This window comes from Melozone crissalis, unplaced genomic scaffold, assembly GCF_028551555.1.
Source record: "Melozone crissalis strain CALT ecotype California unplaced genomic scaffold, PUWL_Pcris_2 ptg000016l_1, whole genome shotgun sequence".
Lineage (NCBI taxonomy): Eukaryota > Metazoa > Chordata > Aves > Passeriformes > Passerellidae > Melozone > Melozone crissalis.
This window is the reverse complement of record NW_026535794.1, coordinates 39,562,259-39,586,017: the sequence shown is the minus strand read 5'-3', so window position 1 is coordinate 39,586,017 and position 23,759 is coordinate 39,562,259. Positions and strand designations below refer to the sequence as shown.

The following is a 23,759-nucleotide window of genomic DNA, read 5'->3' as shown; positions in this document are numbered from 1 at the left end:
TTCCCATGAAGTGAAGATTAATCCTACTGCTTACGAAGTTACAAGACTGGATTCCTGAACGAATTTTCCAGTATTTTTATTTACTCTTGTTAATATGAGTTTCTTTGATTAGCTAAACTTTCCTGTTATCAACACTTGTCTCTTATCATAGGCCCTAGGCAAATGACATATTTACCACTCATTCCATTCTGATAAGGGTAATCCTGTGTTTAACTTGCCCAAGAACAAACACCATATATTTTGTTTTTAAGAATCCTGCTTCTAGGTATTAGCAACGTACAAGAGAAAGAGCAGGACATTTTAAAGCCAGGAGTTATTTAAAGAATATTTTGCAAGTGTAAGCTTTTTACGACAGTATATATGCCTCCTACTCCAGGAAAGTTTATTTAATTCCAAGTTTCCGCAATATCACCACTGAAGTTATACTGAAGTTTAAACCATGAAAGGAGGAAAAAGCATTTTTAGTAAAACATCTGGTTTGGATTTCTGTTTTTGCTAACTGAAGCTCTCCCATAGCTAGTAACACTATTTTGAAGTAAAAGCTTTGTTTCATATTTTGTTTGAAGCATTTTGAAAACAGTGCGAAAAAAATAAATATCCCATGCTGAACTTTGCAGTCTCCTTCTAATTGTAAAGACATCAAAACATTTGCAGTGTTGTAGGCCGCTAGTCACTGATTTTTACAATTCTGTTTTCATTACTCAACCCACACAAATGTCATATGGTGTCTGAAAACTTTTGAGCCGAGTGAAACACACTATTTCACCCAACACCCTTAAATTTATTTTTCAATTACCTACTCCACCCCTTTGAAATGTCGAAGAAAGAACTCCTCTAATTCCTAGTTAACTTTTTAACATACCGCAAAACAGAAATTTCCAACAGCATTATACAGTTAATGGTGTACTGAAGTGTTCGAGAGTGTGCTAAAAACATTTTGATAGATAGCCAAGTCATTTATCTAAATCACTGTCAGAGCAGTGAAGCATCCTGCAAGCTTTTAAGCATAGTATAAGGTGATGTTTTCTGGCACTTTTTGTCATTTCTCAAACTTGAAACTGAAGTGTTAAAATACTGCTATTGTTTATCATCTGTATATTTCAGCAACAAATCAAGACCCTGTAACACAGTAACGCATTTTCAGGAGTGTGCTACCACTAACTCTCACTCCTCTGTTAACAGTGCATCGCTGTCTGAATCTCAAGGTATAGAAATAATTGATGGTTAAACTCAAAGGGTGTTCACAGTAAGTAGTTTTCTAGCAAAACAGCAACTTCTTAGAGCAACAAAGTGAAGAAGAAAGGTGGCAGCAAGGTCAGTACAAAGAAATATTGCCTTTTCTTCGGGAACTTATAACTACTGTCTGATTTTTGGAATGGCAACCTACCCACTGCAATTCCACATCTTTGCAAGAACTGTAGAGATCAACATTTTAATTGCTTGGCTGTTCTGCTAAAATTCACTTCAAGACAACATGCATCCTGATTAGCAAATGTGCTACAAAATTAGATTAAGGAGGGGGGGGGAAAAGCTACCACAGAGATGTTATGTAAATTCGTCTTTCACTGGTTGGAGTTTTGCAAGTATTTGCTGTATTACATTACGATTTTATGTGTTCCTGTTTGGCTCCACAACTGTTGTTAGGATCAATATGCCACATGAGAAGGGATAAACAGAAAGAAGTCCGGTGCTTCTTTCCTCTTTCCTTTCTTGCCAAAAGGAGAAAAAAATAGCTTGCAAACCACATTTTGCACAAAAACTCACCCCACCCCTCATTACCTCTGCACTTAATTACCGGTCTTTCTTTTTTAAATACATGCAAGTAAATAAATTAAATAAATAACAACAACAACAATTATAATAATAGTAATTGCTTTAAAGTGGAAAAAGAACAGTTGGGACCTACATTGAGCACTGTGCCGGTGTTGCCACTCTGTTTGTGCCAATCCACTGAAGCATGCTTTGAGAGCCTTCTCCTGGAGCATGCAGGAAGACGGACTCGCAGTGTAGAAATCCAGCATCTGAGCAGGGCTCACTGCTAGAACGTCCATACAGTCAAACATGATTCCCCCTGCACAGAATGCCTGCAAAAGTGCTTTCCTCTAGGTGTGGAGGAAAATGGCACATAAAAGTACACCCAACTCCATCAAACTCTGCCCCTTTTTTGGCACGTAGGCTGTTGGTCTTTTTCCCAGACCAGAATCATGAATTATGACAGACAACACAGCTAAAAGCCTGTAATTGATCCAAATGATCATTTACCATTTTCCAGGCTGCCCAGCCAATCCAGCAAGATGGGGGGATGCGAGCCGCATTCCAAGTTTTAGCTACCATCAATTTCCCCCCAAAATTTCTTGAGAGTCAGTCCAGCTCCCGAGGCGCTCGCCGGGTGTGTGCCGCGTCCCACGCCGTGCCAATCGCCCACCTCCCCGGGATAAAACAGCTCCGGTGGAGGCGCGGGATCCCCCTCGGCCGTGAATAGATGCTTCTGCCTCTGAACAGCTCACTTCCTACTACTTGTGTCACAGGGAATGAAAGATTGAATTGCCTAATATATGCGAGTGAACTTTCCGTGAACCCTTCCCAGGCTGCTAACCTTCAAATGACCCAAGCGGTCTGACATCACCAGCTCCCAGGATTCTCACACGCCTTCACAACTCCCAGCAGCCCTGCAAAAAAGCCAGGCAGGCGGGCGGGCGGGCAGGCAAAGGCGAGCCCCAGCCCTGCCGGAGTCGCCCCGCGGCCGCCGAGCGGGCGGGTGCGGACGGGGAGCGCGACTTACGAAAAGATCCAAAATAATAAAGTAATTTAAAAATAAAATTAAAAAAAAAAAAGCCAAACGCAACAACGCGGAGGAGGAGGGGAAGGGGGTGGGAAGTAAAAAAGCGGCGTTTTCAGCGGCTGCAGGGGATGGAGAATTTGAAAATTCCAGCTCAATTTGCTGAAAGTTGTGTGCCCCCCTCCCTCCCTCACACACACACACACACATTCCTTTCCTCCCCGGAGAGGCCACGAGCGAGGCGCAGGCGCTGCCGCTGTTCCAGAGCCAGGGACACGGGCTTCGCCCCAGCTGCTGGGCTGGCGGGCTGGGCTCGGGAGCAGCCTCATCCCGGCCCTGCCCCGGCACACGCCAGCGGGGACCCCGCTCACTGCCACCCGCGGGGACCCCGCTCGATACCACTCGCAGGGACTGCGGCCGGTGCCAGCACCACTCCCAGCGGGGAATCGCAGGGGCCCGTCCCTCCTGGGCGAGGGGGGGGGCGATCAGGCCCCATCTCTCCGCACCATCCTTCCCTCACCCCGGCTCCTAAGTCACCCAGAGCTCCCTGGTTTCCCCGATGGGTCAGATTTGGCACTGCCCTGGAGGGTCTGTCCCCAGGACTGCGCCCGGGGCAGGAAGCAGCCACGCATCCCCTCTTCTCCCTCCCCAGCCCCGCCGCCGCCGGGTCCTGCCTGTCTCTGATTAGCAGAGAGGGGCTGGGGCCGCTCGTGGGCTGTGTCGGCTTTCAGAGGGCTAATGAGCTCCAGCTCCCCGGGAGGGGAGAAAGGCCACGGGCTAATCCATAGGGGACAGGACCCAGCCCGTGGTGCTGAGCGGGGAGACCTCCCTGGGGCAGGCGGCCCCGGCCAAGCCCTCACAGCCACTCTGAAGGCGAGGGGCTGCTCCCACCCACTAAGGTCCGTGCTACACCACGATGCCGACAGCCCTCCCTCATGGCCGGTCTAGGTGTCGATGGCTTCCCGAGGCTGGGGCCACGATGCCACAGCCAGCCCTGTGCGGGCCCACCACTTGCGTGAAGCCAGCAGAGAGCTCAGTGCTTTTTAGGTAGGTAACTACCTTCTCCAAAATTCTGCTCACCAAGAAAGACTCCATGAAGGCTTCCACCAGTTCTTATTCCTATGGACAATTTAAAAATTAAAAACAACAGCCTGGAAACACTCCCTCCGCCCCAGTGGGAAGGACATGAGCTCAATAGCCACATGCATGCTTTAATTTTACATGAATAAGCCAAGCCACCTCAGCCCCAGCAGTGAGCATCATCCAGGAGCAAGGCACACAGGAGCCTTGCTTCCCTGCTCCAAAGCAAGCTCAGGTGCAGAAATTAGAAAACTGAACACTTGATTTTTGCTCGTTTCTTGCAAAGCCCTAGATAGGAGTCGGGCAGAGAGGGGCACACTGAGCAGGCATGGCACACCACTGGCGACCGTAAAGAAACGCTGGAGAGAGACTCACCCTGGGACCTGCGCAGCCACTTTAATGGATGTGGTGTCCCCTCTCCACAAAAAGTCCTTTGATGAACCGAAAGCTCTCTGACAATGCCTGCAGATTGTATTAACAAAACTTTTCACACAGATTCAAGAATTTACAAAAAAACCCCAAACCACAGAACAAATCCCCCACACAGCACACACACTTGTTCCCTGAAACTGATATACCCACATTGAAAACCAGCGGCCAGCAAAAAGACCTGCTGCAATCTGGAAGAGAATCCTTTTGAAGAGATTAAAACAAAAGCTTTTCTTAGCCTCCTTCCCCCCTCCACGGGAGAGCTGTAGTTGTCCCTGCAGCAGGCAGCCTCTCTTTCCCTCTTCCCTTCAGGCAAAAGAGTTACAAATGCTGGAGTTTAACAGCGTCTTTTTAAAGGACTTTTTAAGGACTTTCTCAGCCCTTTGGGGTGTCCTCCCCCAGCCTGAACTCCTGCAGTTGAAGAAGCCCCTGACACTTTCTAATCTAAAATTTATGCACAGCATACGCTTACTGAAAAAGCCATACTTCAGGGAAGGCTTGTTCAAACTATTTCAGCACAGCAAAACAGTGTTTGTTGCATTAAAATAGCCAAGTGGAAAAATGGCTAAACTTTTTTTTTTTTTTCTTAATCTTGGCTGGCTACATTGCTACAGTTTTGTTTGGAATAGCAAAGCTAAATTAACAGACAGTTATTTTCTAACCAGACGACACAGGATGCACGAGAAATTTGGAATAGGTAATGTATCACCACAAAAATAACTGGAAAGGATGACACAAAACACAGTATGTTTTTTTCAGTCTCCAATTTAGGGAGAAAACAGCTTTTTGTGTGGACCAGAGTTCTTGGAACAGTTTAAGCTTATGCCAAGAAAAACATGTTGCATATGTGAGTTAAAAGTAAACAGAATCAGACAAACAGAAATACAGTTATGTTTATCCTATTAGCAGTCTTATAATACCATATTCAAAAATAATACCTGTTGGTTGTACCTCAAAATGTAGAGTGGCAACTTCTGAAAGTAAATGTCGGGAAGTGACACTTAAGTGTGTATGAATTGGGAAAAGACTGCTTTTTCTCTCTGTATCAAAATGAGCCAGGTACCTCATCATGCTGTGTTACAAATAATACTTGCACTAATGCTTATATTTATTACTAAATGCACACATAATTAAAAAATTCCTCAAATAGCCTAATGGTTTGCTCACAACTATTTCTATGACACAGTAAACAACACATGTCTGATTTCACTTTGAAATAGCACAACGCTTGTTTTTCTTCAACAGAGTACCAGGAAAAGCCATTCATAAAATGGGGAGCATTTTCTAATTTAGATCAGAACTAATCATAATTATTGTGCTAACTAGTAGTCCTCTAGTTCAAATGCAACCAAAGCTTAAATGTTGCCACATATTTTAAATGCCCATCCAGCACCCATAGAGGTGTGAGGAGGCAACAACTCTCCAATATCTTTGACTTTGTCCATGCAAAGAAATTGCGGTTTCACATCAGTGCTTTGATCTGTTTTCTCTCAGACTGTGATAGCAGAAACTTTACAATAAACATATTCTTAGCTATAAATGAAATAAAAAGCACAAGTTCAAGTCAGAAATCTATTTCCTCTGGTGTTACTGTATATTTGTCAGTGTGACATAGCACATTTGAAACCCATAATCATAAAACAAAAATTTACAGCCAAGGTTTAGGGTCTACATCTGTTTCTCTGGTTTTTGTACTGCAATTACCCACTGGACAATTCAGAAAGCAGCACTATGAATCATGTACTGCACACATGGTAGTGCTGGTCACTTTTTTGTTAGTACAAGAGGCTGAGGATGCCATAATGTGCTTCACTGAGAGCGAGAGCATTAACTAGAATTAGGATGAGTGCACCAGGCTCTCTAATAAAAATGACTTTACTAGAAGCAACAGAGCACTTCTGGAACATTACAGGCATATTTATAGCATGGAAAAATTAAGAAGTGCATGCAGAAATTCTCCCCAACTAAGTACCTCGAGGGAAGCAGACTTTTTTTTCTTTTGCATGCATTTTACTATTAATCAAATGTAGCACTCTCTTGAAACAGTTTTGACAGCAGAGTAAATGGTTACTAGTGAATGATGTGTGTGTTTAAGCAGTGAAAGCAGAGACAAAGTGATGTTTTCTTCTGCTCCCTAGGCAAGAGCTGACACTAAGCTTGCTGCCTCAGCTTTGATACTCACAGATTCCTTTGTGTCAGTTGCTGGGAGAATCACTGGCAGTTCACTAACCCTGCCTCACACACAGGGGCTTTGATTTTTACCTCTTCATTGACGATAGATGTTAATATGAAACAGTACTTGCCTGCCTTGGCAGGTTTTTTTTTTCCCCTCCCCCCAACTGGTGATACAAATCTGAAAAATCTGAAGACCTGAATTCCCCCTTCACGACCTGTAGTTTTTAGTGTTGAAGGATGTTTTCTTCATGTCTCGAGCACATGAATGATGTCAAAAAATTATGGGGAAGAAAATCACTAGGTCACAAGAGAATGGCTGAATATTTAAAACTCTATAAGGTCCTAGGAAATGGGTACCAACTGTGAGAAAGAATTGCCCTGAAGAAAGCAAAACAGTAAAATTACTGGCATGAAATGGCACAAATGACATGGAAAAACATGAAATACAGAGATGTTAAGTAAAAAGGGGGTTTCTTCAGTCTGCTGTACACTAGTATGCACAGCTTGCAATGAGTGAAACAGGAATTTGCACTAAGAAGAATGATTTCAGGCCTGAAATATAACAGCAACTGGCGAAAGACAATTCAGTGCAGACCAGTATTTTATTTTAGATGGGAAAAGCAGAGTTAGTCATCTCCAGACCCAGAAGTCAGGCATGCAACCAGTTTGCAAATCACTTACTGATAAGGGCTTTTTGTCTGTTTTAATCAGGGGATATGTATTTGTAAAGATGCCTTTAAAGCTGATTGCTTAACTTAAAGGCTATAGAAATAATTAATCTCCACAAACTTGAGCATACAACCATGTTTCTTAGAATCCATACAATCCTTTGGCCTGGAGCCAGGGGAGAACTGCCCTACATGATAAAACTGTGAGTTTATCTGGCTCAGCAATCCATTTCTAAGGGTGACTGCTACTAGGAAAAAACAGGATCTTTCTAAGGAAAAAACAGGAATCCCCAGTGATTGGCAAAGTATAACTCACCCATAGGTCCTCTAATAGCCTATTCTCTAACAGCAAATCACTTAAGCATTAAGGCATGAGATTTAATATCCCTTCCAAATTTGGGTTTTTTTGTAATAGCCCTGATATTCTACATAGTCCTATATAGCCAATGTCTTTTTGGATTGTGATAAATTCGTAGCTCTGTGACACAGATGTAGATAGTAAGTTATTAGGGTTTGAGATAAAGAACAATAACTTTAAAAAACAGATAAACAAACAAAAAACCACTGTAAAACTCATACACGTTGCAAATAAAGGAGAGAGACCAAACTGCACCTTTTTGAGGCCCCAAAAGCTGATGGCTCTAGGCTCCTGAAAGGTTGGCAAAGAGGCAATGACATCACATTCATGAAAATGGGACAACATGCATTTTTGAAGGACATAAAAAGAAAAGAACATTATAAGATTAAACACTGGCTATATATTGAATCTACACTTGCTGTTTATGAGGATTCTGCGGTGCAAACACCACTGCTAAATGGTTGCCAGAAAAAAAAAAAAAAGTGAGGAAAAAAAGTTTTGCTTCATTTTGTTTTGTTTTTAAATGACTAGAAACTGCTGTTTCAAGGTTTAGCCAAGAAAGAGATTTTTACTGTTAGCCTATAAATCCCTCAAAGCATAGAATTATAATGGAAATGCTAAGGTAACTGGAGTGCCATGCGTGGCACTGACATGTTACATTATATAATCCAGGGAGAAGGAAAGTTGGGACATCTATAAACTCTAAGCAGAATCAACATGTATGAAAGAGCAGAAGAGCAAGTAGAAATGCTGAATATTAAACTGCAGAGAATACTACTACTAGCAATAAAGTTTCCTATATGCTGAATATGCTTTTGGTTGGCTGAAGGCAAAAAAGCACAGAGCTCCATTAAAATTAAAACAGAGATTCAGAAAGGCAACTGTTCAAGTAACTACTTTGTTTCTGCCTTTTTTAAGGAGGTTAAAGAAAGAGGTTAAAGGAGGAGGTTAAAGAAAGTTACCTAACAGAAAGATAGTATTTCCTGATGGTTTGATATCCTGAAAGGTGTCTCAGAATGTATAAATAAATAATCTGAGAACATGCAGAATAAATGGGAGTTCCAAACATAGGCATCTTACCACCCCAGCAGAATCAGAATATAAACTGGGACAACTGTACTTCTTCTACAGATTCACTAATTGCAGCTTAAACTCTTGATGGAAAGTTAGCCCTGATGGCTTTTTTCTAGAAAAAGACTAAAGTTACCAAACAGTGACTGGAACTCCAGTTCAATACATACAGATATCCTAAAAAGACTAACCTTACCCTAAGGCCTATTTCATTTACGTCAGACTTAAGCAGCCTTTAAGGCTTGCGCTCCTGCACTGGTGACAAGGACAACCCATATAGAGGGATGGCAGAGGCCTGAGATGGCTGAAACACACTTGAGCGAAGCTCTGGTCACATAAAGCCCAGTGCAGGTGGGACTGGATTATGCCATGAATGTAAACTGCAACAGAACCACACTCAGCAGCTCGACATGCTTATTAATGACAAACCAGTTCCCACTTAGCTAGTTCCCAAACCTACATCAAACACTGAAAGAACAGCCCAGTATCCTATCTCTGGGTATCTTAGAAAGAAGAATGAAGGGGTGACTGGAAAATGTGTTGGCATTGCTACCTGGCTAGCAGGGGTAATGACAGCAGTGACAATGTGGTGACATTGCCTGAAATCTGCTGGTAATGATGATCATCATGCCAACACCTCCACTCTGCCTGTTACCCTAATGCACTGTACTTTCACACCTTTGTTTCTGTCATGCAGATGTGCTTTCTGTTTGGGAACAGCCTGTGTAAATAAATGCTGTAAATGAGGTAGAATTACCCAGAAACTGAGGTATATATTTAGCAAATCGATGTCTGGGTTTTTTTGTAGAACCTGAGCCATCAATAATGTGTGAATTAACTGAGGGCACATGTCTTCTGAGGGACACTGTTATCACTGTAACTTTATTGATGTAGCCTGAAAAGTAAACTTTACCAACAGGGTCAGTTTTACAAGCATTCAGGTTATCATAGTGCAACTACCATTGAGCAGGTAAGGGATTCTGTATATTCCTTTTATACTACAGTAACTGGGCTGTGACAAGTAACACTCTTTCAAAAAGGAGCAACTGCTTCCTCACCCTATATTGTTATATCAATGTAACATTCAAACACAGATGAGATCTCAGGAAAAGTCAGGCTGGGCTGGACCTTACTTGCATTCAGAATAAGCAATTGCACCATCAATGACATCCAGTCTGAAATGTTCACAAGATGTTTCCTGGTTTTCAAACTCTACTAGAATATACTTATCAAATTGTTCTTTGGTGCATTCCTCAAATTCTATTTGACTTGTGCAATTTAAGCCAACAAAGAAAAATGAGCCTGGTCCCAAGCTGCTTCACTAAGCTAGTCCCACATGATTAACTGGATCTGCAAATTCTCACACCCTTAGACTCCCATATTGGACCACAGAAGGGATTGAATGTCCACACATATTATGTCCATGTTCAGGGAATCACAAGTGACACGCATGCTTCAATCAAAGACAACTTAGAGAGCTGGTGTGCAATTAGCACACCGCTCCAGGCTTTGTGCACTATCATGGATTTTTTGCCCTTTTGGGACCTTTAGTCCTAATGTAATGGTGGACATGCAAGCTGGTCTCTAAGCATGTGCTGGTCCCTCAGCATAGCAGGCTTGACAGATCTATAAAACTATCAAACTAGTTTTGCATAAACTAGACCAAAAACCCTTCATTTTGAAATCTTGACCCTTCTTCTGACTGAAAAGTTCTGCGCAGACCTTGTCATCACACTGCAAGAAACCACTTCTTTCAATCCAATCACAGTTTTGAGCAAGCATCCTCAAGAACAGGCTTCTCATTCATGAGACACTGATCTTCCATGTATTGTTATCAGACTATTAGAAAAACAGACTTACTTGACTTCATATGAAGACATAGGAAGATGTGTGTTCTGTCCTTTGCCAAATGGCTTTGAGATGTCACCCTTACTGCATCCATCCATTCTATCTTGGGCATGAAATATGCCAAAAGACAGGGTTGTGGCCAAGCTCTTTCAAGCAATTTTCAAGATTGTTGGATGGGTAAAGTAAGCCTGGACCTACAGAAGCTTTAGCTACAAGAAATGCATGTGCACATTCTTAATACTGTGAAATGTGTTGTAGTTCTCCTTAAAAAGTACAGTGAGTTCTTATCCCCAGTCAGATCTTAAACAACAAGCTGGTGCATATCTGCTAATTAAAACCTTAAAAAAGTTAAAGGTCCACCTGTTGGATTCTTAAATTTGTCCAAAAATTGTTAGGTATTTTTTTTTAATTTAATTTAATTTCATTTAATTTCATTTCATTTCATTTCATTTCATTTCATTTCATTTCATATTTTTTAAAAAGACTTACTAAAAGCAGAAGGGCACACCACTGATACTAAAGCCTATACTGCTAACTGAACAATGCAGGAACATTATGTCACTCAGAGGCAGAACTTCACAAGCATGCAAGAGTGGCTAAGAGCTTTGCCAACACAAATTATCAGCCAGAACCTCACTGGAAAAAGTGAGGCACAAAGATGTAAGTGAAGTGTAAAACTTACTGAGACTTGAACGACATGTTGACAGATACCACTCCACTCTCTTGCTTTCTATCAGAACCCAACAGCCAAAGCAGAGATTCCTAAGCACTGTTTTTACAGGCTAGGCTTAGTCTCTCCCTCATCTTATCAGTAGCCTTCAAAGGGACTGTGGGTGGATGTCCTCCAGAGGGAAAAAAAAAATAAAAATAAAACAACAAAAAACCCTCAGAAGTGCCACCTCTTCCATACAAATATATTGGCGCAACCACTGAGACTTTGCTTGAGCTGAGAAAACACACCTGGCTCTTCTAAAGGAGAAATTAAAGAATTCATGCTTCAGCCCGCAAGCCTTGAGTGGCCTTAGAGAAGAGGAATAGCTAAGGAGAGAGTCTAATCAGGATGCAGGGAAAATCAATACTTGCTTCTTGAAATGCCTAAGGCAGGAAGGAACAGTTTAAGGTTGAGACATTTTTCTGCTCTTTATGCAAGAAAACGTGCTGAAGACTGCACAGGTGAGAACACAAAGGTAGGAGAAGGCTTTCAAGAAGATTAAAAGCAATCCAAAGCATGTTATACCCTTAAGTTCTTTGGGAAATCTTATCTTTTAAAAGTTTCCTGGTTTTGCTGCATAAGAGATCTTTCTATACACCACTCAGAGCTGTCCAAAGTAACATTTTCAGGGATAAAAGCACACCATTGTACTGTTATTTTTGACTTTGGTGTGGAATACAATTATTTAAGACTCAGTGGGAGAGTATGAAAGGAGCAGGAGTGTAATTCCAGTTCAGGAAAAACTCCAATAACTGACAACAAGTAAGAAACACAAGATAGATGCATTGTATTGTAGGGGTGAGTCCCATTGGCTGGAAACCCTGACTCTCCCAGCAGGAGACTCAGTTACATAGCAACTCCTGAGGGCAGATTAACCCTTTCTCAGTTAACATATCTGGAATGATTTAAGAGACCTTTTTCTTCTTCTGCTACAGAATAATTTCATAGATTTGCAAAAATGGTTTGGTAAAAAATGAGTTGAGTGCTACCAGGTAAAAGCAAAGCTATCTGACTCACCACAGGATACTGATGGTGCAATGAACAGAGAATGCAGGGAGTTCACATCAGTCTAAAGGATATTTTACATCATCAGATTTTGTGACATATGTAAAACACAACATGTATTTCTCATCAAAAAGTTCATGCTTAGTCTGTGGGGACCTTATCCAGACTGCATTTATCAAGTGCCAGTAGTCTTTCTCACCCAAATTCTGCCCACTCATTGACTTCTGTCTACATAATTACTGAGGAATTAGAGTCCTCAGCTGGCATAGATAGTACTTAATTAATCTAAAAGATAATTTTTCACCATCAGATAATGTGTTGCTTTCATTCAGAATTGTACAGGTTGATTACTGTAAACTCTGAAATAACTCATGCAAATCTTATAATACTAGCTGGTTTTCTTCTAATTACTGATACCAAGTAATTTGATGAATTTGTGAATCTCTATTTATTTCATCACAGCAATTCCCCTGGTTTTGTTTTTAGAACTGCATTACACTTCAGTGTATACGTAAGCACAAATACTATATACTATTAGCATAGCACTATTCATGTTATTCTGGTTATCAGATTATAACCTTATATATATATTTATATATATATATATATATATATATATATATATATATATATATGGTTTATATATACATATATATATACACACACACATACACACACAAAATAATTCTGGTTATCAGAAATAACCTTATTATGCTTCCAACATAACAAAGTTCAAATCTAAAAAAAAAAAATCAGTATCTAAGACAAAGACTCTTAAAGCTCTCTATTTTTAAAATGTCAGAATTCAGCTACAGTAAGAGAACTGGGCGGTCCCTGGGGACCAGGAAGGGCACATGTCCTCACTCAGGACGTCCCTGGTGTGGTCACACTTCACTGCTTTGAGCCACAGCTGCATGCTGTTAGGAAAAAGGAGCTACTAAGCTTCCAGAGGAGAAAATAAGAGATCAGTCTGATGTGATATTACACTTACTTTCGACTGTCTTCTGGTCACAGTAAGTGAGCTCTATTTTCTCTTTTCTTTCTTTTTACAGGCAGAATTGGACTCATGGTAGAATGGGCATTCAACAATACTTGGAAAGGCAGGCACCAGTGACACTGCCCCAGTTCAGAAAAGCAGGGTAAGACTATAACTTTCCTTTGCTCTGTAAGACCCCAGGACACTCCTACCTGAAGGTTAGAGGAGAAAAGCCTTGAACCAAGTCATCTTCTGCTCCTCTTCCCCCCCACCCACCATTCTCACACACAGCAGGTACTGTAACCCACACCTCCCACCAACATTTCTTCATGAAGTAAAATCCCTGCTCAGCAGCAGCCCCTGAGTTCCCATTCAGAAGAAACCACAGTCCTGGGAAAAGTTTCTTTTTATCTTAGGTGCTTTAATAAAACAGGGAACCTTTGTGTGTTGCTGAAAGGACTGTCTACATGGTTAAGATTTGCCTTGCTTTTCTAAACATTTCACATTTTAAAAGTTCATCTGCATTTTCTTTCTATGGTTCTCATACATCACTTGTGAATCCATATGGGATAGAAAGATATAATTTATAATTCTATTTAATTTAGCTTCTTGTGTTATATCTTGAAAACTCATCTTGAATTACTTAGCTGCTGCCTTTCATAAAACTAGGAGTACTAATATAGTGGGTAGGAGATTAGTAAAAACAGAGCTACTTCAGAAATATTTTGTGATCTGAAAATTAATTAGGAAAAATCAATTTAATTTATTATTACAGAGTTCTTTAAAAAGTTCATATTTTGTTATCATTATTCACCTAAAACTATCACTAGAAATGTAGCCTTTAAAAGGATAAAACCTGAAGGACCGACTTCAACATGCTTATGTTGTGTTGAAAGTACATTTTCATATAAATGCCAACACAGATCTATCAAATATTTGTGTTCTTCATTAAACTAATGCCTTCCTGCACCATAAACAAGATGGTGCAAAATATAGGTGTATTCCCATGTCCTCCTACTAAGGTAGGTGATATCAAAATAAATTTGAAACCATATCATTATATCAATCTCCAGTATTACTGCATCAGTACTATAACCATAATTAACTAGCTGCAGGTCAAATTTCTAATAAATCTTTAGAAATTAAATGTATAATTTGTCATAACCACATGTCTTCATAAATTGATTATTCAGAATTTAGAAGCTTTTTAATTAGGAAGAAATTTATGCAATACCATGTGTAATAATTACGAATCAGCTCTTCTGTGATATTTTTGTACATCAGCAAAAATTAAAACATTGGAAAACATTACCAGGTCATTGCAGTATTTCAATGTCAAAAGAAACACATAGTTTAAATGTAGAGGTTAAAGATATTTTCCCGTATCTTTTACATCTTATATAGCTTTATGATCTCAGAACTGGAATCATTAACCAAATACAAAATCAATGAGAAAAAGATCTAATCTGACATTTTCAAGCGCAGAGTCACTAAAAATGATTTATGCCACTGTAACACCTTTTTTCCATGGTTCTACAGTTTTACTAAGCAGCATATATTCTAAGTCAAACTTCCATTTTATGGTACACTAAACAGTATTTTGCCTTTCTCATCCCTTTCCAGCTAAAATTCTGAAAGAGTTTAAAACTTTCAAACATCACCTTTGTAACAAGTGGCAAGATGATGGGTACGACCCTGGCTGCCAAACAGAAAACCAGAGAAAAAGAAAGTTAAGTGATATTCATTCATGCACACAAGAAGCAAAAATTATACCCCAGCTCCCCTGCTCTCCCCTCCCATGCTTTCACCACAGGCCTATTCAAACTCTGCACCCCCACAAGGGCTCTGGGTACTTCTATCAACATTTCATAGGAGAAGATTTTTTTTGACAGAGAACACAAAAGCTGCTTTGTGTGAAGTCTGGACACTTTTTTTCTACCTAATAAAAACATGAATAGAAGTGGGACCTCAGCAAGCATATGGCAGAAAGTCTGGACTAACTGAAAAACGGGGGCCTAGAAGAGTTTGCTCTCTGTCATTCCCCACCGTGTTTACTGGTGAATGTATATGGTGTAAATAAGGAGTATGCAGAGCAGTCCATAATGGAACATTGTTTATGTGCACATCCTGGCAAATGCATATACAGCATGGAGGCTATTTCCAAGCAGAACATAAACACAAAAGGGGAGTGATGACAAACAAGTATTCCAAGGCAAGAAAAATGTTATTCCATACACAAACCAAACAAACTAAAGTGGTTTCTCCCCTGCTAAGATCCAACTGGCAGATCTCAGCTGCACACACTATGTAGCTGTTAAAGAAATGAGAGACATTCCAGGCTAACTGGTTGGCTTTCTTTTTCTTTCTTATTATGCTCCCAATATTAAAAAGAAAAACACAGTTAATATTTTATTTTACTCTCTTGCAAAAACACAACAAAACAGCCCTTTCTTTCAGCCTGAATAGGAGCTGGGGAGATAGAGCTGATGCCAAGAAAACACCGTAAGGAATTAAGTCACAGCTTTTCTATTTCAAGTTCCCACTGAAAGATAGGGATGGTTCTTTCTTCTGCAGGTCTCTCTGACAAACCTATTACACGGCTTTAGCAAGTGACACCAGTGTGACAATAACTTAGAGGTTTCATGCTCATGGCAGAATTTTTTTTCTTTTAATCATTACTCATGTAAAGAAAGAGGGTTTAGAAAACTCAAGTCCCTGCAATTTCAAGATAGCAAACCAGGAGGATGAACCTTTTTTTTGTGTGCTTACTTCTGGAGAATGGAGTATCGTGCTTCGACAGCCGCTATGTAAATAAATGCCTGTAATTTTATTCCTTTAAAACTAATGTCAAACACCCAACTAAAGGAGGAAGAAAAGTTGACAAGTAGGAAAACAGACAGTAGAGTGACAACAAGAACCACAAAAAGTCAACTGATAAAACAAAGCTTTTTAAATAAATAATAGGCATTTTAGGATGTTAGACACCAGAAGCTAGCAGCTTTAGTAGGAGATCACAGGAGGTCCAGAACAAAAATACTTTGTGATGTCCTACACAGAAATGCAGAGCCAGCCTGTGGTTTTAGTCTATTTTAAGATACCCAGAGTGCGCCTCACTTTCTCCAAAACTCTAGATATAGACCCAAAAAAATTGAAATACAAGTGCTGAACTGGGGTCTGCACCCATAAATAAGATTTCTGCTAGTCTGTCAAAACCTGGATGCAAATGTCCCATGCTCTGCCCTTATGAACTCTTGGAACTTGGGTGCATCACTCATTGGGAAGCGATAGAGCCTGGGCTGGGAATACTGGTAGTACCTTTACAATATATATGCAGTCCTTTATGGAATCATATTATTCTTTGATTTTCCTTTTTTCGTCTATCACTTCCATTATACAAGACCAAAAGAACCCTCACAAAGCCTCTCACTGGTGACTGGCTTGATATTAATACTTTTCAATTAAAATCACACTTCAGAATCCAAAGGAGGCTCATTAAATTTTATTTTTTTTAAAATTCCCCCTGAATGCACACCTTCCTCATCCCAACTTGACCTTGCACATGCCCACTGCTTGGGTTTCTCTTCAGCTGCTTGCGGACTTGCACAGAGCCTTCGCTGTGCTGCACAAAACAACACATTGCTCACAATTACTCTTGGCTGCATGGACCACGTACAGCATGGTGACAGGGAGGGTGCACATCAATGCCAAGTGAAAGCTCCCATGCTCTTTCCTCATTACAGAAGGTATTTCTGGGGGCTGAATACCTTCCGCATATTAGAGCTGTTGGCTGTATGAAGGGAATTTTTTGTGATGTGTGCTACACTGGGCAACCATATGGTGAAGAGAAGGATCTGTGATGGCTGTTGCAAAGCTGAGTCACAGTGGGTGCTCTAAAGATTTTAAACAAAACAGGTTTTAAACAAAACAGGTTTTAGTAAGACTCCACATCTTACCCCTTAGTCTTAAAGAAATATACTAAACTGTGGGAAGAATCATTAAAAATGTTGCCAAATGTATAAAATTTATCGTGAGATTTAAAGAATCTTTTTTATTCTCTTCATCTAAGTTTCACCAGTCAAGCGAGCCCCTCAGTTTTCATCTGAGAAGTTTTCAGCTTTAAGGACTCAGAAGAATGGCCTACAAACATGACCAGACTGGCGTGTCGAAAGGCTAGGAAACTGAGGGATAAGGAAAAAGTACTCTAAATTATTAGCACTAAGCCTTTTAATTTGTATATCAGCATTAAGATTTAGTTTACATTTGAGGCTGACAACACTGAGTAATTCAGACATGCTAAAGTGAATTCAGGACCTGCAAAAGAGGAAACAAAGGTACTGAAAAGGTACTGCGAAAACACTCTGAGACCAGCTTTGTATTCCTTACTAACTGCTATCCAAGCTGTGCAATCTTATACTTTGTTGTTTACTGGACAATTACATAAAAACTAGTATTCTTTATATACTCCTCCCATCCCCCCTTTAAATTAAAATTGAGTTGTTATTTTAACCCTACTCAAGTATGTAATATAGTGATGATTGTAAATCTTTGTGATCACAAAATCCCTTTGATTTATCCCTCAGTTTACTAGCGTTAACAAACATAATCCTAAAAACAATACAGAGGAAGATCTTACAGGCCTTCAAATGATGGAGAGGGAGCAGGGAATGTCTACATAAGTAAAGCTACAGCTTCAGGGCTCAAGACTTTCCCTTTGGGAGGCTTTCTTTATGCTGCTAATAAGGTCCTGCCAGTGGAACCAGAAGAATATCTTCATAAAAAAAAGGCCTTCAGTGTGGGAAGATACAATTTTCCAGAAAATTTTTAATAAAAAGCTAATAGATGTGGGACCTGAATCTAACAATAGAGATAAGTATGTCTAAATACATAGGAAAACATGAATATTATTAAAGGTGGCAAGTCCATCCTGCCTACCCCCCACCTCCAGATCTGTAGTCACGAACATGAGGATATTCAAAGCTTATGTGAATATGCCAGACTCAGCTCTCCAGTGTTAGTGACCATATGGCAACAGCCAGTTAAACACACAAAAAGAATTATTTCCTTTTCTCCTCAATATTCCACGCTGTGACAGCCAGAAGAAAATACATGGATATTTATGTCTGCAAAGCAAAGCATATCTGCCTTGTCTATCAGCCTTATTAGCCAAGATGCAGTCACCACCCTGCATCCCAACTGACCCTCTGAATATTTTGAGAATTTGTATTAAACCGACATTTTAGCACTAACTCTCCCATATGAATTCCAGAGGGTCTATGCACAGGCATGACAATTCCTTTTGACTGTACCTACACTCATAAATACAATGGGCCAGAGCTCATTTCAGCCCTGAGGCTCAGCTTGCATTCAAAGCATCTCCCACTCCATTACAGCACTGGCTTGGGGATAACCACAGAGACAGCTCCTCGCTCAGCTGCCCTGATCCACACCTGGCATTGCTGGGGAGAGGAGGCCTGCGTGCTACCTGTCAGGATGGCCAATTCACAGGACACGACCTCAGCCCATGCCCTGACCCTGCTTGTTTTTCTGATAGCCTTTCAACCCCTGCAATTCACTCTATCCACCAACATGGGCAGGAACTAAGCAAGTCTGAGATCTTTCTATGGTTTTTGCTGGCTCTCAGGACAGTTCACCATACTCTAGAGGAGAAAGAGCCCATGTGAGTAGGTGTGAAACTTCAAGCCCATGAGAAGTTCCTGAAAACAAGAACTGCAATAGCCACTGTCTTTTCAAGTATCATTGCTAGCAGAGGGCTGGAGTCCTTCCACGAATGCACTTTGCTGTCTCTGGAGCTGCGTGGTTTGGGGAAGAGCTGCCTCCACTTGGCTAGCAACACTTATGCATCATTTTTATACTCTCCCTGGATCCACACAAGAAATCTGATCAACTGCCTTCAGAAGGCACCCAAAAACTTTGTAAGCTTCCAGCTGGCTTGCTTGTTTGCCCATCTCGGGTACTCACATTTCTTATATAACATTTCCTTATTAAAAAACACAGAATTTTTATGGTTTTGTACTGCCTAACACTGAAGCATATATACAATAAGTCAGTGCCTTCAGTGACATCATCCTCCTCCTGACCTGAGATATGGAGATGTATCTGATGAAAGAGTGAAAAGAGTTTTTTATATTTTTCTCTCCTGCGTGTATCTTCCAAATGGGCTTGGATTGCATAGGAGTGATGTAATGCCTCTTTTGAAGACATACTTAAAGGGTCAAATAATAGGAAAATATAACTTGAATGCACCAAGAGGACAGTTTATCACATGGGAATTCTGGTCACCTATTTGGAGTTTAACTGCAACCACAACATGTCTCTTAGTGTTGGCACAGCACATGAAACTGGAGGTAAGCTTAGTACAACAAACTTTTTACTGGTTTCTTATTAGTGTGAAGAAAAGGTGCTGTCCTGGTTAGTAAAAATTGCTATGCTTCTCCTAACTGTAAAATTTGGTGTTGAGACAACCCGGATGCCTAAGCTTATCACAACAGCAACAAATTCACTTCTGGGAGGAACCTACCCTATGTTGTCTCATTAGTTTGGTCCCAATTCTATTTATTGGCTAGCCATCATAGCCATCATTACCCTTGTCCCTATCTAGCTAAAAGAACTTTGGCCAAAAAGGCAATCATTTAATGTGTTTAGTAGGCTCTCCATGCCCACCCAGGATGTCCACTGTCAACATGGGGGCAGGACTGCTTCCAGGGTGAAGCTGTTGGTCACCCAGTTAAGATGCCAGGAGGGAAGGGACACACTCCTTGGCAGGTGCAATGAAGGCCAATCTCTCAGCCAAGGAGCCAAGGCCAGTCAGTCCTTGCTCTGTAACCCTCAGGGACAAGGCAGGCTACAGTACCACACTATGGACTGCTGTAGAGCTGAGCACTATGGCCAAGGGACAGAATCCTTTCTGTGATCCCACCCAAATGCAGGAACCCCTGGGAAGCCAACTGCAGTGCACACCTGCTAGACAGAGAGGAAGGAGCTGGCATGAGACTTGACTGTGGAAAGGGGACTTTTAACAGCAAAATCTCTAGAACTTAATCTGTCAGAAGCACAGTGCTACTGCAGCTTCCTTATCTTCAACAGGGTTTGTTCATGTTCAGCACATTAACATGAGACCACCTCCTAGTTAACAGGGCTGACAGCAAATACTTTATCACTAAATAGAATCATTTAAAATCAGACAGTACTGGAGGTTGACAATATAGGCTTAAACACCCTCCTGAGCTAATCACACTGCTCCTAGGGCAAAAACTATGAAAGAAATATGGCACTTAAGCACAAAATTGACATATTCTATAGAGGAATAGATGGAGTTATTGAGCGGAACTTTTTTTTAAGCATTTCTCTGAACTCAATTATGATCTCAAAATATATATAATCTGTTGGGTTTGCATGACATTTCCATTGCTGATAAACTATGTTCCAATATATCAGGCAGAGGATGGCCTACCTTAAGTTTAAAATTCTAATTGTCAGGTTCTAATTGACTGTTTAAAGTACTAATTGTCAATTTTAATGGATGGCTACTAACAAAATTTGCAATCCTCTGTTAGGGGAAAAGAGCCTAGACAGAATTATAGGAGCAAAAAAAAAAAAATTATATATAAAGCATTTTCCATAACTATTTATGTTTTAAATTCATGCCTTCAAAGCCAAGTTCATGCCACAGGAGTGAAGGATTTAACAGTTGTGGGTTTCTGTTGTTGTTTTTAAGATTTAGGGATACTGAGATTGCTCAGTCTATAGAGAACTCAGTGTAGTTGGAAAAGTGGGTGAACAAACATCTTTACTGCCACAGCAAACAAAACTTGATACTGATTTTTCTTTTCCTGCTGTAGATGTCACAAAAAGCAACATAGATGTAAATCCACTGGAAATAATAGTTACTTTGAATTGTTGCTGGTCAAATATAGCAGAATTAGACCTGACACGAAGGCAGAAGACCAGCTCTGCAGCTGCATTTATGCCAGAAAATAGTAACATAATATATCCTTTACTTAAGAACCCTACCAAATATTTTAACACTGACATAAACTAGTTTTCCTGTTAAAAATTTGTTGCTGAATTTTCAGTAGGCTTTCAGATAGTATGATATAGTATTAGTATGAATTTGGGCCAGCATTTTCAGACCAAATATTTAAAGCTAAGATAAATATCTTTTTATGTGCCAAGTATTTATGGTTCACAGACACACTGGTAATGACTGAGGTGGGCAGGACAGATCCACTCCAGCAGTGAATTTTAGGGATGCAGCCCCTGCTTGCATCAAACTAAGGTAACTCTGCTGCTGACCCACAATCGCAACATGAAAAGCCAAAGGTCTCTAGAAATACTCAGTCTCATACAGGTGGAAACAGAGTAGCAAAGTTTGGTCAGTAACTTGGGGGCTAGTATGATCCTGCCATTAGCAAAATTTTTTTTAAGAGACCTTAACAATGAAAACAACCAGTATCAACTCACAAAATACATGGCAGCATTAGAAGTTAGGAAAAAGAGCATAAATCACATTTGAGCCAGAGGAAAATAAGTACCATGAGAAGCAGTACTTTTTGTTGGTTTAGTTTTTGTTTTTGGACAGTTGAAAAAACACTACAAAAAGTTTCAAGACAAGCGGGTTTTTAAGGTGATCTCTATCTACTACAAAAGTAATTTACATTTCCATTATCAGTCCTAAATCTTCCCTGAGAGTCTGAAGGCCAAAGCAAGTTTCTAATCTCAGCCACTGTCTACACGACCCATTCAAAAAGAAACCCTCAAAGCTCAGGCTCCTTAAATCAACTCCATTTGGTGCAAGGCTGGGTTTCCTGCTTGTTTACTTTTGGCCTTCCCGCATATTGGTTCAGGACTTAGGGCCGAGCTCAGCTGCAGAGATAATGCAAAATCAGAACGATTCTTTTCCTCTGGCTGCCAAGGAAATCCCTGCTTTAGATTAGAAAATAACTAATGATTGTGTGTCCCTGTATGCTTTGGAGTAGGGCCCCTTATTTTATCTACATGGCAGCTACCTGTCAACGTGTGGTGCTTGGAGTAGCGCACTGGGAGTTCATACACACCAAGACTATCTAAACAGACCATTAAGTGCTAGTAAAGTAACACATGTGAACGACAGGTCAATAAATTTTAAACAACTTATGTTCACTGCAAAGACCTGGCTGTTTTAGAACAAGCCGTGTTTACATAAAATCAATTTTTACAAGCATCTGAATAATTAGGGAATATACGGCAATAATAATTATATTCTAAGTTCAATATAATAGTTCCAAACAAATTCAATGTATCACTTGCTTGTTTACACAATTCCGCCCCCCTCCCTTCCCAGGTCTTTCTTCTTAAATAACTCCTCCTCTTTACAGAAGATGTTCAAATTCTAACTTGTGTCCAAATGAGAAGGAGCTGTTACTTTTTATACTAATGTGCCTCGATGCTCATCCTACTGTGTATGTATGTGCAAAATGACTAAAAAGGTCAGTAAGTCACAATTCTAACCTTTGTTGTTATTTTATCCCTTCTAACAATATTTGCCAATATTTATTTAAAATCAGATTATTTACCCAGAGCAATCTATGCGTTAACAGAAAATAAGTATTACCCAAATTCAATTTTAGATCAAAACCTCAAAATCTTTGGATTAAATGATGTTTGAGATTTCAACTTGTCGTTCTTTATACAATATCAGTCTATTAATTTAAAAGCTGCATATGCATACTTAAATAAACATACACACATGCCACATGTGCTCACACCCAATTGCAAGTAGATGGCAAATAAAAGAACCCAAATTTCACAATAAAGACTAAACTAAATGTTATCCATAGCTACAATGGCAAAGACACTGGCAAACTGATTTACAGGCCTGAGTTTCCACTTCATTTTTGTTGCTTTTCAGCTACAGGCAAAAGAATTTAGCATGTTGTGAGCACTATAAATTCACATTTGCCACAAGAACCCATGATGCCATCTGTTCCCTGGAGCGTTTACATAAAGTATGCCAATGCAAACCATCTGCAAACTGTTCTTGCATGCGAATTCTTGTGATAATGCAATGTGGTGCATTTGCAATTTCAAGCAAAGACCACTTGAGCTTCTTTGTAATTGCCATGCTTAACTCAGATGTTCTATAGAAACCTCTTTAGAGCAGGATTGTGGGGTATTTTGTCAGCGGTTTTGCTGAAGTCCTTGATGTTAACTCTTTACCATTGTTTTCAGGTTTCATTACTGCAAGATAATGGTGCACCTTAAGGTAAGGGTGAAAGGAGGGAAAACAGAGAAGGGAACATCCTCCGTTCCCTTGAGCTAAGGACTACCAAACAAACTCTCAGCCTTTTGGAAACGAGAGCAAGACCTTTGCTACTTATATTAAGCACTGGATTGTATGAGCTGAGGGTTTGCAAAGCACTGCAGTTCTTTCTATTCACTGCAGGATTATATCTCAGTTTCTCCTTTTCACAATACACATTTTTTTTCTTCTTGCTATTTTTAAAAATTGATGGGAAACAAAATGCTTATGAATGACATGCTGATATGCACTGATATTGTGAACAGCAGTGGAAATTTTCTGAAATAGTAATGGTGGAAACTACATTCCCCCCAACAGCAGAAATATCTGCAGATCCCCCAGCAGTTGGGGCCCTGGTCAA

General features: G+C 40.2%; 1 protein-coding gene across 5 annotated transcripts in view; it reads right to left on the bottom strand.

The window, feature by feature from the left end:
• The window catches only part of RARB (retinoic acid receptor beta), a 191,745-nt gene that overhangs the window by 88,619 nt on the left and 79,367 nt on the right, over positions 1–23,759 (bottom strand). Inside the window, exon 2 of one of the 5 annotated variants that reach the window (XM_054273238.1) lies at positions 4,235–4,321. The exons of 2 other annotated variants lie outside the window; for them this stretch is intronic. In XM_054273238.1, coding sequence (XP_054129213.1) covers positions 4,235–4,321 — 87 coding nt within the window. Of the gene's footprint in view, positions 1–1,906; positions 2,533–4,234; positions 4,322–23,759 lie in introns of those variants that run through there. 2 more of the 5 variants (XM_054273237.1, XM_054273236.1) reach the window with 2 other exon arrangements.